At 44.3% G+C, this 18,681-nt stretch overlaps 1 protein-coding gene across 3 annotated transcripts in view; it reads right to left on the reverse strand.

Annotated features, from left to right (window-relative positions):
* The window catches only part of LOC311143627 (protein TFG-like), a 58,083-nt gene that overhangs the window by 13,569 nt on the left and 25,833 nt on the right, over nt 1-18,681 (reverse strand). For all 3 annotated transcript variants that reach the window (XM_084179490.1, XM_084179492.1, XM_084179491.1), the window contains exons 4-5: nt 13,260-13,406; nt 12,487-12,648 (exon numbers count right to left, since the gene is read on the reverse strand). In XM_084179490.1, coding sequence (XP_084035616.1) covers nt 12,487-12,648; nt 13,260-13,406 — 309 coding nt within the window. The remainder of the gene's footprint in view (nt 1-12,486; nt 12,649-13,259; nt 13,407-18,681) is intronic.

An 18,681-nucleotide genomic window follows, 5' to 3' on the forward strand; every position in this document is an offset into this window, starting at 1 on the left:
GAGAGAGACACAGAGAGAGACACACAGAGAGAGAGACACAGAGAGAGAGAGAGACACAGAGAGAGAGAAAGAGAATGAGAGAGAGAGAAAGAGGGACAGAGAGAGAGAGAGAGAGAGAGAGACACAGAGAGAGGGGGACAGAGAGAGAGAGAGGGACAGAGAGAGAGAGGGACACAGAGAGAGAGGGAGAGAGAGAGAGAGAGAGAGAGAGAGAGAGAGAGAGAGACACACACAGAGAGAGACAGAGAGAGACACACACAGAGAGAGACAGAGACAGAGAGAGAAAGAGAGAGAGAGAGAGATAGACAGAGAGAGAGAGAGAGAGAGAGAGAGAGAGAAAGAGAATGAGAGAGAGAGAAAGAGACACAGAGAGAGAGACACAGAGAGAGGGGGACAGAGAGAGAGAGAGAGAGAGAGAGAGAGAGAGACAGAGAGAGAGAAAGAGAATGAGAGAGAGAGAAAGAGGGACAGAGAGACAGAGAGAGAGAGACACAGAGAGAGAGAGGGACAGAGAGAGACACAGAGAGAGGGGGACAGAGAGAGAGAGGGACAGAGAGACACACAGAGAGAGAGACACAGAGAGAGAGAGAGAGAGAGACACACAGAGAGTGAGAGACACAGAGAGACACGGAGAGAGAGAGACACAGAGAGAAAGAGAGAGAGAGAGAGAGAGAGAGAGAGAGAGAGAGAGAGAGAGAGAGAGAGAGAGACAGAGGGACAGAGAGAGAGAGAGGGGGACAGAGAGAGAGAGACACGGAGAGAGAGAGAGAGAGAGACAGAGAGAGAGAGAGAGACAGACAGAGAGATGAACAAATGGAGAAGATGAGATACATACAGACTAAAAACTGAGTGAGTAATGTTCAGTCTGAACCTACGTCTGGAGCCAAAAAGTAAAATATAATAATTTTGCTATATACAGTTGGGAAAAAAAAGTATTTAGTCAGCCACCAATTGTGCAAGTTCTCCCACTTAAAAAGATGAGAGAGGCCTGTAATTTTCATCATAGGTACACGTCAACTATGGCAGACAAAATGAGGAAAAAAAATCCAGAAAATCACATTGTAGGATTTTTTATGAATTTATTTGCAAATTATGGTGGAAAATAAGTATTTGGTCAATAACAAAAGTTTCTCAATAATTTGTTATATACCCTTTGTTGGCAATGACACAGGTCAAACGTTTTCTGTAAGTCTTCACAAGGTTTTCACACACTGTTGCTGGTATTTTGGCCCATTCCTCCATGCAGATCTCCTCTAGAGCAGTGATGTTTTGGGGCTGTCGCTGGGCAACACGGACTTTCAACTCCCTCCAAAGATTTTCTATGGGGTTGAGATCTGGAGACTGGCTAGGCCACTCCAGGACCTTGAAATGCTTCTTACGAAGCCACTCCTTCGTTGCCCGGGCGGTGTGTTTGGGATCATTGTCATGCTGAAAGACCCAGCCACGTTTAATCTTCAATGCCCTTGCTGATGGAAGGAGGTTTTCACTCAAAATCTCACGATACATGGCCCCATTCATTCTTTCCTTTACACGGATCAGTCGTCCTGGTCCCTTTGCAGAAAAACAGCCCCAAGGCATGATGTTTCCACCCCCATGCTTCACAGTAGGTATGGTGTTCTTTGGATGCAACTCAGCATTCTTTGTCCTCCAAACACGACGAGTTGAGTTTTTACCAAAAAGTTATATTTTGGTTTCATCTGACCATATGACATTCTCCCAGTCCTCTTCTGGATCATCCAAATGCACTCTAGCAAACTTCAGACGGGCCTGGACATGTACTGGCTTAAGCAGGGGGACACGTCTTGCACTGCAGGATTTGAGTCCCTGGCGGCGTAGTGTGTTACTGATGGTAGGCTTTGTTACTTTGGTCCCAGCTCTCTGCAGGTCATTTACTAGGTCCCCCCGTGTGGTTCTGAGATTTTTGCTCACCGTTCTTGTGATCATTTTGACCCCGCGGGGTGACATCTTGCGTGGAGCCCCAGATCGAGGGAGATTATCAGTGGTCTTGTATGTCTTCCATTTCCTAATAATTGCTCCCACAGTTGATTTCTTCAAACCAAGCTGCTTACCTATTGCAGATTCAGTCTTCCCAGCCTGGTGCAGGTCTACAATTTTGTTTCTGGTGTCCTTTGACAGCTCTTTGGTCTTGGCCATAGTGGAGTTTGGAGTGTGACTGTTTGAGGTTGTGGACAGGTGTCTTTTATACTGTTAACAAGTTCAAACAGGTGCCATTAATACAGGTAACGAGTGGAGGACAGAGGAGCCTCTTAAAGAAGAAGTTACAGGTCTGTGAGAGCCAGAAATCTTGCTTGTTTGTAGGTGACCAAATACATATTTTCCACCATAATTTGCAAATAAATTCATTAAAAATCCTACAATGTGATTTTCTGGAGAAAAAAAATCTCATTTTGTCTGTCATTGTTGACGTGTACCTATGATGAAAATTACAGGCCTCTCTCATCTTTTTAAGTGGGAGAACTTGCACAATTAGTGGCTGACTAAATACTTTTTTTCCCCACTGTAAAGCTTATTAAATAAGGCTACTAAGCTACCAAGCTGCTAGGAGAGAACAGACCTGGCTGCAATTTCAACTGGCACTGAAGTGTGAAGTGAGATGTGTGAAAACTCTTGAGCCTAACAATGGCAGCAGAGTTTCACAGCCTCCCCCACCCAAATGCAGAGGCCTTTGAAGCCCCCTGTGCCATGGCGTATCCCTGTGCAGATGTCATCACAGTACAGTACCCCTTGGATATTAAAAATAACACTGCACGGAATAAGTACAAAAAGAAGCTCATCAAGAGCAATCCAGAGACACTATTTGCTGACTGCTACAAAGAGGGGAACATAAGCAACTTAATTTTCCACACAGACCATACCCTGGCATGGCACAGTGCTATAACAGCACACTAACCCCCATGTCAAGAGAGAGGGTATTGACCCAGGGTGGAAACTCAGAATACTAGACATTGAGGAAAATGAAACAACGGCTGTCAACATGTACAAGTCTGGGACAGTAATGGTGCAGGGCATCCTCAAGCAGTTCCAGCAGGACTTCTATGGGATCAAAGAGAGAGCACACTCAAGGGAGTGATTAAAAAGCTTCTTCCACTTCCCCCAACGTGGTTATCGCCACCCTGCTACCACCAAAATACATTCCCCTTGCCACCATACTGCGGGTGAACCCAAGCATTTCCCGGGACTGTGACTCAAATCCTAATGTCTACCTGGCCCACCACTCCACCCTGGACTTGAACAGCCTTTACGACCAGGTCCACCTCTACAAGGCAGCAATCCCAACTTTTGCCAGGACCCTGAAGGATGTCACCCTTAACCGCAGCCTCAGCACCTCACACAGGAGCAACAGAGCAACGAACACCTCACCCAGACCAGTTAGACACCCTCCCAGACCTGCAAGACCCCCTCCCGAAGGACCTGCACCGAGAGAACCCACGCCAAGAGGACCTACACCCAGACCACAGCTTCACCAGCCACACCCAAACCAGCTGAGACCACCCCAAACAAACCCTGGCCACACCCTATATAGGCCCCCCCAGATCAGACCTATGCCCCTTCTGCCCCCCCATGCCCACCCCCCCTGCAGCAAGGACCTCAACATGACACCCGCACATACAGTTGAAGTCAGAAGTTTACATACACCTTAGCCAAATACATTTTAACTCAGTTTTTCACAATTTCTGAAATTTAATCCTAGTAAACTTCCCGGTCTTAGGTCAGTTAGGATCACCACTTTATTTTAAGAATGTGAAATGTCAGAATAATAGTAGAGAGAATGATTTATTTCAGCTTTTATTTCTTTCATCACATTCCCAGTGGGTCAGAAGTTTACATACACTCAATTAGTACTTGGTAGCATTGCCTTTCAATTGTTTAACTTGGGTCAAACGTTTCAGGTAGCCTTGCACAAGCTTCCCACAATAAGTTGGGTGAATTTTGGCCCATTCCTCCTGACAGAGCTGGTGTAACTGAGTCAGGTATGTAGGCCTTGCTTGCACATGCTTTTTCAGTTCTGCCCACAAATGTTCTATAGAATTGAGGTCAGGGCTTTGTGATGGCCACTCCAATACCTTGACTTTGTTGTCCTTAAGCCATTTTGCCACAACTTTGGAAGTATGCTTGGGGTCATTGTGCATTTGGAAGACCCATTTGCGACCAAGCTTTAACTTCCTGACTGATGTCTTGAGACGTTGCTTCAATATATCCACATAATTTTCCTTCCTCATGATGCCATGTATTTTGTGAAGTGCACCAGTCCCTCCTGCAGCAAAGCACCCGCACAACATGATAATGCCAACCCCGTGCTTCACGGTTGGGATAGTGTTCTTCGGCTTGCAAGCAGTCCCCTTTTTCCTCCAAACATAACGATGGTCCTTATGGCCAAACAGTTCTATTTTTGTTTCATATGACCAGAGGACATTTCTCCAAAAAGTACGATCTTTGTCCCCATGTGCAGAAGCTGTGGCTTCTTCCTTGCTGAGCGGCCTTTCAGGTTATGTCTATATAGGACTGGTTTTACTGCGAATATAGATACTTTTGTACCTGTTTCCTCCAGCATCTTCACAAGGTCCTTTGCTGCTGTTCTGGTATTGATTTGCACTTTTCGCACCAAACTACGTTAATCTCTAGGAGACAGAACGCGTCTCCTTCCTGAGCGGTATGACGGCTGCGTGGTCCCATGGTGTTTATACTTGCGTACTATTGTTTGTACAGATGAACGTGGTACCTTCAGGCATTTGGAAATTGCTCCCAAGGATGAACCAGACTTGTGGAGGTGTACTGTTTTTTTCTGAGGTCTTGGCTGATTTATTTTGATTTTCCCATGATGTCAAGCAAAGAGGCACTGAGTTTGAAGGTAGGCCTTGAAATACATCCACAGGTATACCTCCAATTGACTCAAATGATGTCAATTAGCTTCTAAAGCCATGACATCATTTTCTGGAATTTTCCAAGCTGTTTAAAGGCACAGTCAACTTAGTGTATGTAAACTTCTGACCCACTGGAATTGTGCTACAGGGAATTATAAGTGAAATAATCTGTCTGTAAACAATTGTTGGAAAAATTACTTGTGTCATGCACAAAGTAGATGTCCTAACAGACTTGCCAAAACTATAGTTTGTTAACAAGAATATTGTGGAGTGGTTGAAAAATGAGTTTTAATAACTAGTGTACAACCTAAGTGTATGTAAACTTCCGACTTCAACTATATGCCCAGCCCGTGAGCAGAGCAACAGGCCCAACCCCCACTAATGCACCACCCCCAAGCCATCCTGCAAACAAAGAGGTATTTTACAGATGCTCAACATGTTCTGCTCACACCTACTGTAATGGTCCGGGCCTAAACCACACGAAAACAACACTAGACACTATGGAACACAAAGCTTTTACTATCTCATCCTGGAATACACAAGGTCTGAGGTAATCTGCCTTTGGCCTAAAGAGCAAAAAACCCAGACTTCAAAGATATTGGAAATACAGATATTGTCATCTTACAAGAAAAATAGTATAGAGGAGACGGACCCACTGGTTGCCCTCTAGGTTACAGAGAGTTGGTAGTCCCCATCCACCAAATTACCAGGTTTGAAACCGGGAAGAGACTCAGGGGGTATGCTAATTTGGTATAGAGCAGACCTAACCCACTCTATTAAATTAGTCAAAACAGGAACATTTTCCATCTGGCTAGAAATGAATAAGGAAATGATCTCAACAGAGAAAAATGTCCTCATGTGTGCTACCTATATCCCCCCAATAAAATACCGATACTTTAACGATGACAGCTTCTCCATTCTAGAGGGGGAGATCAACCATTTCCAGGCCAAGGGACATGTACTAGTCCGTGGCCACCTAAATGCCAGAACTGGACAAGAACCTGACACTCTCAGCACACAGGGGAACAAACACCTACCTGGAGGTGACAGTATTCCCTCCCAAATATGTCCCCCTAGACACAACTATGACAAAACAACCAACAAAAATGGGTCACAACTCCTGCACCTCTGTCGCACGCTGGGTCTGTACATAGTCAATGGTAGGCTTCGAGGAGACTCCTATGGTAGGTACACCTACAGCTCATCCCTTGGCAGTAGTACTGTAGATGACTTTATCACTGACCTCAACCCAGAGTCTCTCAGATCGTTCACAGTCAGCCCACTAACACCCCTATCAGATCACAGCAAAATCACTGTCTACCTGAACAGAGCAATACTCAAATCATGAGGCATCAAAGCCAAAGGAACTGCACAATATTAAGAAATGCTATAGATGGAAGGAAAGTAGTGTAGAAACCTACCAAAAAACTATTAGGCAACAACAAATTCAATCGCTTTTAGACAACTTCCTGGACAAAACATTTCACTGTAATAGTGAAGGTGTAAACTTGGCAGTAGAAAGCCTAAACAGTATATTTGACCTTTCAGCTTCCATATCAAATCAAAAAAATGCAAGCAGACAACCTAAGAAAATGAACAACAATGACAAATAGATTGATGAAGAACACAAAAACCTAAGAAAGAAATTGAGAAACCTATCCAACCAAAAACATGGAGACCCAGAAAACCTGAGCCTACGCCTTCACTATGGTGAATCACTAAAACAATACAGAAATACACTATGGAAAAAGAAGGAACAGCACGTCAGAAATCAGCTCAATGTAATTGAAGAATCCATAGACTCTAACCACTTCTGGGAAAATTGGAACACACTAAACAAACAACAACACGAAGAGCTATCTATCCAAAACAGAGATGTGTGGATAAACCACTTCTCCAATCTTTTTGGCTCTATAACAGAGAACAAACAGAAAAAACATAAATGATCAATTACAAATCTTAGAATCAGCTATTAAAGACTACCAGAACCCACTGGATTCTCCAATTACATTGAATGAACTACAGGACAAAATACAAACCCTCCAACCCAAAAAGGCCTGTGGTGTTGATGGTATCCTCAATGAAATGATAAAATATACAGACCACAAATTCCAATTGGCTATACTTAAACTCTTTAACATCATCCTCAGGTCTGGCATCTTCCCCAATATTTGGAACCAAGGACTGATAACCCCAATCCACAAAAGTGGAGACAAATTTGACCACAATAACTACCGTGGGATATGCATCAACAGCAACCTTGGGAAAATCCTCTGCATTATCATTAACAGCAGACTTTTTACCAAATTACCGTACGTATTCACCCTGCACACCCTAATTGACAAACAAACAAACAAACAAACCAAAGTCAAAGTCTTCTCATGCTTTGTTGACTTCAAAAAAGCTTTTGACTCAATTTGGCATGAGGGTCTGCTATACAAATTGATGGAAAGTGGTGTTGGGGGAAAAACATACGACATTATGAAATCCATGTACACAAACAACAAGTGTGCAGTGAAATTAGCAAAAAACACACACATTTCTTTCCACAGGGGTTTGGGGTGAGACAGGGATGCAGCTTAAACCCCACCCTCTTCAACATATATATACACTACTCAAAAAAATTAAGGGAACACTAAAATAACACATCCTAGATCTGAATGAATGAAATAATCTTATTAAATACTTTTTTCTTTACATAGTTGAATGTGCTGACAACAAAATCACACAAAAATTATCAATGGAAATCAAATTTATCAACCCATGGAGGTCTGGACTTGGAGTCACCCTCAAAATTAAAGTGGAAAACCACACTACAGGCTGATCCAACTTTGATGTAATGTCCTTAAAACAAGTCAAAATGAGGCTCAGTAGTGTGTGTGGCCTCCTCGTGCCTGTATGACCTCCCTACAACGCCTGGGCATGCTCCTGATGAGGTGGCGGATGGTCTCCTGAGGGATCTCCTCCCAGACCTGGACTAAAGCATCTGCCAACTCCTGGACAGTCTGTGGTGCATCGTGGCATTGGTGGATGGAGCGAGACATGATGTCCCAGATGTGCTCAATTGGATTCAGGTCTGGGGAACGGGCGGGCCAGTCCATAGCATCATTGCCTTCCTCTTGCAGGAACTGCTGACACACTCCAGCCACATGAGGTCTAGCATTGTCTTGCATTAGGAGGAACCCAGGGCCAACCGCACCAGCATATGGTCTCACAAGGGGTCTGAGGATCTCATCTCGGTACCTAATGGCAGTCAGGCTACCTCTGGCGAGCACATGGAGGGCTGTGCGGCCCCCCAAAGAAATGCCACCCCACACCATGACTGACCCACCGCCAAACCGGTCATGCTGGAGGATGTTGCAGGCAGCAGAACGTTCTCCACGGCATCTCCAGACTCTGTCACGTCTGTCATGTGCTCAGTGTGAACCTGCTTTCATCTGTGAAGAGCACAGGGCGCCAGTGGCGAATTTGCCAATCTTGGTGTTCTCTGGCAAATGCCAAACGTCCTGCACGGTGTTCGGCTGTAAGCACAACCCCCACCTGTGGACGTCGGGCCCTCATACCACCCTCATGGAGTCTGTTTCTGACCGTTTGAGCAGACACATGCACATTTGTGGCCTGCTGGAGGTCATTTTGCAGGGCTCTGGCAGTGCTCCTCCTGCTCCTCCTTGCACAAAGGCGGAGGTAGCAGTCCTGCTGCTGGGTTGTTGCCCTCCTACGGCCTCCTCCACGTCTCCTGATGTACTGGCCTGTCTCCTGGTAGCGCCTCCATGCTCTGGACACTACGCTGACAGACACAGCAAACTTCTTACCACAGCTCGCATTGATGTGCCATCCTGGATGAGCTGCACTACCTGAGACACTTGTGTGGGTTGTAGACTCCGTCTCATGCTACCACTAGAGTGAAAGCACCGCCAGCATTCAAAAGTGACCAAAACATCAGCCAGGAAGCATAGGAACTGAGAAGTGGTCTGTGGTAACCACCTGCAAAACCAGTCCTTTATTGGGGGTGTCTTGCTAATTGCCTACAATTTCCACCTGTTGTCTATTCCATTTGCACAACAGCATGTGACATTTATTGTCAATCAGTGTTGCTTCCTAAGTGGACAGTTTGATTTCACAGAAGTGTGATTGACTTGGAGTTACATTGTGTTGTTTAAGTGTTCCCTTTATTTTTTTGAGCAGTATGTATGTATATATATATATATATATATATATGACACTGATTGACATATATATATATATACACACAGTGGGGAGAACAAGTATTTGATACACTGCCGATTTTGCCGGTTTTCCTACTTACAAAGCATGTAGAGGTATGTAATTTTTATCATAGGTACACTTCAACTGTGAGAGACGGAATCAAAAATCCAGAAAATCACATTGTATGATTTTTAAGTAATTAATTTGCATTTTATTGCATGACATAAGTATTTGATCACCTACCAACCAGTAAGAATTCCGGCTCTCACAGACCTGTTAGTTTTTCTTTAAGAAGCCCTCCTGTTCTCCACTCATTACCTGTATTAACTGCACCTGTTTGAACTCGTTACCTGTATAAAAGACACCTGTCCACACACTCAATCAAACAGACTCCAACCTCTCCACAATGGCCAAGACCAGAGAGCTGTGTAAGGACATCAGGGATAAAATTGTAGACCTGCACAAGGCTGGGATGGGCTACAGGACAATAGGCAAGCAGCTTGGTGAGAAGGCAACAACTGTTGGCGCAATTATTAGAAAATGGAAGAAGTTCAAGATGACGGTCAATCACCCTCGGTCTAGGGCTCCATGCAAGATCTCACCTCGTGGGGCATCAATGATCATGAGGAAGGTGAGGGATCAGCCCAGAACTACACGGCAGGACCTGGTCAATGACCTGAAGAGAGCTGGGACCACAGTCACAAAGAAAACCATTAGTAACACACTACGCCGTCATCGATTAAAATCCTGCAGCGCACGCAAGGTCCCCCTGCTCAAGCCAGCGTATGTCCAGGCCCGGCTGAAGTTTGCCAATAACCATCTGGATGATCCAGAGGAGGAATGGGAGAAGGTCATGTGGTCTGATGAGACAAAAATAGAGCTTTTTGGTCTAAACTCCACTCGCCGTGTTTGGAGGAAGAAGAAGGATGAGTACAACCCCAAGAACACCATCCCAACCGTGAAGCATGGAGGTGGAAACATCATTCTTTGGGGATGCTTTTCTGCAAAGGGGACAGGACGACTGCACCGTATTGAGGGGAGGATGGATGGGGCCATGTATCGCGAGATCTTGGCCAACAACCTCCTTCCCTCAGTAAGAGCATTGAAGATGGGTCGTGGCTGGGTCTTCCAGCATGACAACGACCCGAAACACACAGCCAGGGCAACTAAGGAGTGGCTCCGTAAGAAGCATCTCAAGGTCCTGGAGTGGCCTAGCCAGTCTCCAGACCTGAACCCAATAGAAAATCTTTGGAGGGAGCTGAAAGTCCGTATTGCCCAGCGACAGCCCCGAAACCTGAAGGATCTGGAGAAGGTCTGTATGGAGGAGTGGACCAAAATCCCTGCTGCAGTGTGTGCAAACCTGGTCAAGAACTACAGGAAACGTATGATCTCTGTAATTGCAAACAAAGGTTTCTGTACCAAATATTAAGTTCTGCTTTTCTGATGTATCAAATACTTATGTCATGCAATAAAATGCAAATTAATTACTTTAAAAATCATACAATGTGATTTTCTGGATTTTTGTTTTAGATTCCGTCTCTCACAGTTGAAGTGTACCTATGATAAAAATTACAGACCTCTACATGCTTTGTAAGTAGGAAAACCTGCAAAATCGGCAGTGTATCAAATACTTGTTCTCCCCAATGTATATATAAACAAATTGGCAAGGGCACTAGAACAGTCTGCAGCACCCAGCCTCACCCTACTAGAATCTGAAATCAAATGTCATCTGTTTGCTGATGATCTGGTGCTTCTGTCCCCAACCAAGGAGGGCCTACAGCAGCACCTAGACCTTCCGCACAGATTCTGTCAGACGTTGGCCCTGACAGTAAATCTCAGTAAGACAAAAATAATGGTGTTCCAAGAAAGGTCCAGTTGCGAGGACCACAAATACAAATTCCATCTAGACACCGTTGCCCTAGAGCACACAAAAAACTATACATACCTTGGCCTAAACATCAGTGCCACAGGTAACTTCCACAAAGTTGTGAACGATCTGAGAAAGAAGGCAAGAAGGGCCTTCTATGCCATCAAAAGGAACATAACATTTGACATACCAATTAGGATCTGGTTAAAAATACTTAAATCAGTTATAGAACCCATTGCTCTTTATGTTTGTGAGGTCTGGGGTCCGCTCACCAACCAAGAATTTACAAAATGGGACAAACACCTAATTGAGACTCTGCATGCAGAATTCTGTAAAAATATCCTCTGTGTACAACGTAAAACACCAAATAATGCATGCAGAGCAGAATTAGGCCGATACCCGCTAATAATCAAAAGCCGTTAAATTCTACAACCACCTAAAAGGAAGCGATTCCCAAACCTTCCATAACAAAGCCATCACTTACAGAGAGATTAACCTGGAGAAGAGTCCCCTAAGCAAGCTGGTCCTGGGGCTCTGTTCACAAACACAAAGAGAGCCCCAGGACAGCAACACAATTAGACCCAACCATATCATGAGAAAACAAAAATATAATTACTTGACACATTGGAAAGAATTAACAAAAAAAAACAGAGCAAACTAGAATGCTATTTGGCCCTAAACAGAGAGTACACAGTGGCAGAACACCTGACCGCTGTGACTGACCCAAAACTGAAGAAAGCTTTGACTATGTACAGACTCAGTGAGCATAGCCTTGCCATTGAGAAAGGTCACCGTAGGCAGACCTGGCTCTCAAGAGCAGACAGGCTATGTGCACACTGCCCACAGAATTAGGTGGAAACTGAGCTGCACTTCCTAACCTCCTGCCAAATGTATGACCACATTAGAGACACATATTTCCCTCAGATTACACAGACCCACAAAGAATTAGAAAACAAATCCAATTTTGATAAACTCCCATATCGGTTAGGTGAAATACCACAGTGTGCAATCACAGCAGCAAGATTTGTGACCTGTTGCCACAAGAAAAGGGCAACCAGTGAAGAACAGAAACCATTGTAAATACAACCCATCTTTATGTTTATTTATTTTCCCTTTTGTACTTTAACTATTTGCACATTGTTACAACACTGTATATAGACATAATATGACATTTGAAATCTCTTTATTATTTTGGAACTTGCGTGAGTGTAATGGTTACTTTTAACTTTTTATTGTATATTTCACTTTTGTTTATCCATTTCACTTGTTTTGGCAATGTAAACATATGTTTCCCATGCCAATAAAGCCCCTTGAATTGAATTGAGAGAGAGAGCGAGATAGAGATAGAGCGACAGAGAGAGCGAGAGAGAGACAGAGAGAAGGACAGAGAGAGAGAGAGAGAAATGGGTAATGTCAAACAGGGTGGGGAGTGAGGATAAGGTCTGTGACAACAACACAGTCAGAAGACTGTATAAAAATACAAACAACGCAACAGAAAGAAATAGCACGGCAACGATGGACGGGCCTTACCTGGGACATGGTTCTCACTCAGGCCGAAGGCGGAGATGACGTTCTTGCTGACCTCGTCCTGGTTCTTCAGGGGGTCGAAGGCCAACATGCTGGCCGCACTGACTGGGACTGGGGCCTGCTTCACCGCTGCCACCGACCTCCCCTCACGCACATCCACTGAGTCTGGAGGAGAGAGGGAGTGGATGGGAGGGGGAGGGAGGGAGAGAGGAGAAGGGCGAGAGAGACGCGTGTCAACACACCCATATACACACAATCACAAAAAATACAAATATGCAAATAAGCAGAACGTTCCATTATCGTTTATCATCAACTCATTGCATAGGTGGGGCTTATCCCGGGTTAGGGGCATAAACACGCAAAAGGAAACACTTCTGTCCTCTGCGCCTTGGAAAAAACTAATCCATCTGTTGCTGTCGCCACAAGCCAGCTAGGTAACAACATTGATGCAAGGCATGCTGTGAAAACGCCCCTGACGTGGAATGTGATTGGTCCACTGGATTAGAACCAATGGATGGTTTTGGAAAGAGGGATGTTTTGGAAGGAGGACAAACCACCTTTTTCAGGGCTAATTAGTGAAGTTACAGAGAGGGTTTATGAACTAATAAAAACACCCAGACTGTATCTGTGTGTACTTCATAAAGTTATAGAACAATATTAAAGTTATAGAAGAAATATGCGAGACGTGTGCATGTCTGTATATAATAAAATGATTTAAAACACACTTCACACTCGCAAACAGATAGAGGTAGATGGGTGTGGGTATGAGTACGTACCCCTGTCTGGTGCGGAGACAGCCAGGCCAGGTTCTGAGGGGGACTCCAGACTTTCCAAGAGACCGTTGACTTTGTTCCTGAGCTCAATGAGCTCCCTACGCAGGTACTTCACCTGACTGGACTCCAGAGGTCTCGGCTGACCATTCACTGTGGGGGGGGGGGGGGGGGGGGGGGGGTGAGAAGAGAGAGGAGAGAAACAGATGACCACATTAGAGATGCATACACTGAACAAAAATCCCTGAAATTTATTATATGCACAAAAACATTATTTATCTTACATTTTGTGCACAAATTTGTTTATATCCCTGTTAGTGAGCATTTCTTCTTTGCCAAGACAATCCATCCACCTGACAGGTGTGACATATCAAGAAGCTGATTAAACAACATGATCATTACACAGGTGCACCTTGTGCTGGGGACAATAAAAGGCCACTCTAAAATGTATTTATTTTATTTTATTTATTTATTTAACCTTTATTTAACCAGTTAAGCCAGTTGAGAACAAGTTCTCATTTACAACTGCGACCTGGCCAAGATAAAGCAAAGCAGTGCGGTAAAAACAACAACAACACAGAGTTACATATGGAATAAACAAAACGTACAGTCAATAACACAATGAGTGAGGGCCAGCCAACGAGAGTGTACAGGGCACAATGGTGGGTAGTATATGGGGCTTTGGTGACAAAACGGATGGCACTATGATAGACTACATCCAATTTGCTGAGTAGAGTGTTGGAGGCTATTTTGTAAATGACATTGCCAAAGTCAAGGATCGGTAGGATAGTCAGTTTTACGAGGGCATGTTTGGCAGCATGAGTGAAGGAGGCTTTGTTGCGAAATAGGAAGCTGAGTCTAGATTTAACTTTGGATTGGAGATGCTTAATGTGAGTCTGGAAGGAGAGTTTACGGTCTAACCAGACACCTAGGTATTTGTAGTTGTCCACATATTCTAAGTCAGACCCGCCGGGAGTAGTGATTCTAGTCGGGCGGGCGGGTGCAAGCAGCGTTCGATTGAAGAGCATGCATTTAGTTTTACTAGCGTTTAAGAGCAGTTGGAGGCTATGGAAGGAGTGTTGTATGGCATTGAAGCTCTTTTGGAGGTTTGTTAACAATGAAGGGCCAGATGTATACAAAATGGTGTCGTCTGCGTAGAGGTGGATCTGAGAGTCACCAGCAGCAAGAACGACATCATTGATATAAAATGTGCAGTTTTGTCACACAACACAATGCCACAAAATGTATAAAGTTTTGAGGGAGTGTGCAATTGGCATGCTGACTGCAGAAATGTCGACCAGAGCTGTTGCCAGATAATTGAATGTTCATTTCTCTACCATAAGCCGACCTCCAACGTTGTTTTAGAGAATTTGGCAGTACGTCCAAACAGCCTCACAACCGCAGACCACGTGTAACCTTGCCAGCCCAGGACCTCCACATCCTGCTTCTCCACCTGCTGGATCGTCTGAGAACAGCCATCCGGACAGCTAAAAAAATGAAACTGTGGGTTTGCAGAACTGAAGAATTTCTGCACACACTGTCTGAAACTGTCTCAGGGAAGCTCATCTGCATGCTTGTTGTCCTCACCAGGGTCTTAACCTGACTGCAGTTCGGCGTCGTAACTGACTTCAGTGAGCAAATGCTCACCTTCGATGGCCACTGGCACACTGGAGAAGTGTGCTCTTCACGGATGAATACCGGTTTCAACTGTACCGAGCAGAGTGGTTTGCTGATGTCAACGTTGTGAACAGAGTGCCTCATGGTGGCGGTGGGGTTAGGGTATGGGCAGGCATAAGTTACACACAATGAACATAATTTTATCGATGGCAATTTGAATGCACAAAGATACCGTGACGAGATCCTGAGTCCCATTGTCGTGACATTCATCCGCCGCCATCACCTCATGTTTCAGCATGGTAATGCACGGCCCCATGTCGCAAGGATCTGTACACAATTCCTGGAAGCTGAAAATGTCCCAGTTCTTGGCCATGGCCTGCATACTCACCAGACATGTCCCCCATTGAGCATGTTTGGGATGCTCTGGATTGACGTGTACGACAGCGTGTTCCAGTTCCCGCCAATATCCAGCAACTTCGCACAGCCATTTAAGAGGAGTGGGACATCATTCCACAGGTAATAATCAACAGCCTGATCAACTTTATGCAAAGGAGATGTGTCGCGCTGCATGAGGCAAATGGTGGTCACTGACTAGTTTTCTGATCCACGCCCCTACCAATTTTTTTTAAGGTATCTGTGACCAACAGATGCATATCTGTATTCCTAGTCATGTGAAATCCATATATTAGGGCCTAATGAATTTAATCAAAGAGGCATGGAGAGGCAGCCTTGAGTTATTATGCCCCCAGCTTCTGGAATAGTCTGCCAGAGAACCTGATGGGGCTGAAACTGTGGACATTTTTTAAAGAGATCTTAAAACACACCTTTTTAGCTTTGCTTTTCCTCAGGGTGCCTTTTAGTCATTCAGTTCTTATTGTTTTGTTTTTTATCTTGTTGTGTAATAAATATTTCATAGTTTTTCATAGTTTTTTCCTGTGAAGCACATTGTGTTGCATTCCATGTCTGAAATGTGCTGTATAAATAAAGCTTGATTCTGTATAAATAAAACTTGATTTGATTTAAATTGACTGACTTCCTTATATGAACTGTAACTCAGTAAAATCATTGCATGTTGCGTTTACATTTTTGTTCAGTGTATTACCCACAGATCACACAGACCCACAAAGAATTTGAAAACAAATCAAACATTGATAAACTCCCCTATATGTTAGGCGAAATACCACAGTATGCAATCACAGCAGCAAGATTTGTGGCACGTTGCCATTGAATTGAATTGAGAGAGAGAGAGCAAGAGAGACACACACAGCAAGAGAAAGCGAGAGAACGTGAGAGAAAGAGAAAGCGAGAGAACGCGAGAGAGAAAGAAAGCGAGAGAGGGGGAGAGAAAGCGAGAGAAGAGAGAGCAGAGAGAGAGAGAGAAAGAAAGAGAGAGGGGTTATTGGGGGAAGAGTGAGAAGAAGAAAGAGTGTGAGACTAAATCAACATCATTACATTTAAAATACGTAGCGCTATGAAACTTCAATATGTGGGAGAGGGAGGTGAGGGTGAGGACCAATTCTACAAGCCATCTGTCTCCATCCACACTGCAGCACCCCAGAGCCATAGGATACAGTGATCTCTCCCAGACAGTCCTCCTGATCACTGTAACAGATGAGTCCTAAGCTCTGTACAGAGATGTACATTTATTTAGGTCCTGCGTGAGTTAACAGTCTGTAGGGCCTATTGGCACAGTCCATTCCAGACTAGAAGAAAACCAGGTGAAACCAGACTGGTTGGTGGTGCCCAGACCAAATCAAACGAGTTAGGAGCAGAGCAGCTGGCTTGTTCAGGGTAAGTAGGATTAGCAGACCGTGATGTTCAGCTAAGGAGCCAGGAACAACATGGCACCCGAACAAACCAACAATCATTATTACTATTAGTCTCACCCCTCTCTCTCACAACGCTTTCCCTTTAAAATCACAAACACACTATACCACCTACATATGTCATTGTCTTTAGTAAACACATCATTTTTGTTACACAAACACACTTTTGCAGTCCAATAAATCAGCATCCCTGTAGTTTGTGTTTGTGTCCCTGTGTTTGGAGAGGAAGGGGGAGGGGTATTCCCAGAATTCCCAGCGTGGTTGGAAGCACAGATTCCCAGTGTGGGAGATGTCTGTAAGCTGGCCAGTGAGGAATCCTATAGTTTGGACACACCAACCCTCTGCAACATCCACACACTCAATCTCTCACATAACTGTCCATGTATTCGGTTATTTAGGTGTGTGTTTATGCCGTGCACCTGTCCTGTTAGTGGTGGGTCATAAGGGGTTAGACCGTAGCCGGACAGACAGACGGAAGGAAAGACAGACAGACACTAGGGCAGTTTCCTGGACATGGCGCCCCAGACACCTGCAGGCTCATAGAGGAGTAGTAGTTCCCTGGTACCACCACCAAAACACAGGGTCAGAGGTCAAACCACACAGCACAGTCATGTCACCATGAAATACCACCACTACATAGGGTCAGATGTCAAACCACACAGCACAGAAAAATATGGATTCATGTCACCATGAAATACCAGCACTATACAGCTGTTAGATAAACTATCTGTAATATATAGTTGAAGTGTTCTTAGGAAAGCCCCTAAATTAACTACTCTGATCTTGGCATGAGGTCAGATGTGGTTCAACAGGTTAGAACAGACACAGGTCAAGGTCAATGAGCGTGGGTTGAATGCCAAATTACTGGGAAGTACTAGATTATTCAAGAGGTGAAATAGTTGTTTTCCATAGAGGAGAGGAACCAGGAAAGACAACGGGCAGCAAGCAGTGATACAGGTATATACTGTATGGCCATTAGCCATTATACAAGGTAGGAGAAATAAACTAAAGCTATTATGCTTGACAAGAGTGATGAACAGTGCTAACAGTGGCTACAGCGACGTAGGAGTCCAGCGCTGCTGCTCACTGGGTCTGGAAATGCTGATAGTGCTGTGTGTGTGGGTTAGAGAATGAATGAGACATTGTGAGTGTGTGTACAGCGCACTCGGAAAGTATTCAGACCCCTTCCCTTTTTCCACATTTTGTTACGTTACAGCCTTATTCTAAAATGGATTAAATAAAACATTTTCCTCAGAAATCTACACACGATACCCCAAAATGACAAAGCGAAAACAGGTTTTTAGAATTTTGTAAAAATTCATTAGAAATAAAAAACAGAAATACCTTATTTACATAAGTATTCAGACCCTTTGCTATGAGACTCTAAATTGAGATCAGGTGCATCCTGTTTACATTGATCATCCTTGAGATGTTTCCACAACTTGATTGGAGTCCACCTGTGGTAAATTCAATTGATTGGACATGATTTGGAAAGGCACACACCTGTCTATATAAGGTCCCACAGTTGACAGTGCATGTCAGAGCAAAAATCAAGCCATGAGGTCATAGGAATTGTCCGTAGAGCTCCGAGACAGGATTGTGTCGAGGCACAGATCTGGGGAAGGGTACCAGAAAATGTCTGCAGCATTGAAGGTCCCCAAAAACACAGCGACCTCCATCATTCTTAAATGGAAGAAGTTTGGAACCACCAAGACTCGTCCTAGAGCTGGCCGCCCGGCAAAACTGAGCAATCGGGGGAGAAGGGCCTTCCAAGATGGCGTAGTAGTGCAGTTCTGTTTTTGTCGTGTGTCTGTAAATAGCCTGTAAATACCCTGCTTTTTTGTATTTTTCGTACATATTTCCCTATCAGACTTTTCATCCTTCTACAAAATATACTTTCCTGCAACCCGCCTCACTCAATGTGGAACGGATTCTATTATTGACTTACCTTTTATCTAGAATCTCCAGTTGAAACTAGCTAGCCA

Source organism: Coregonus lavaretus, assembly GCF_964263955.1.
Source record: "Coregonus lavaretus genome assembly, chromosome: 16".
Classification (NCBI taxonomy): domain Eukaryota; kingdom Metazoa; phylum Chordata; class Actinopteri; order Salmoniformes; family Salmonidae; genus Coregonus; species Coregonus lavaretus.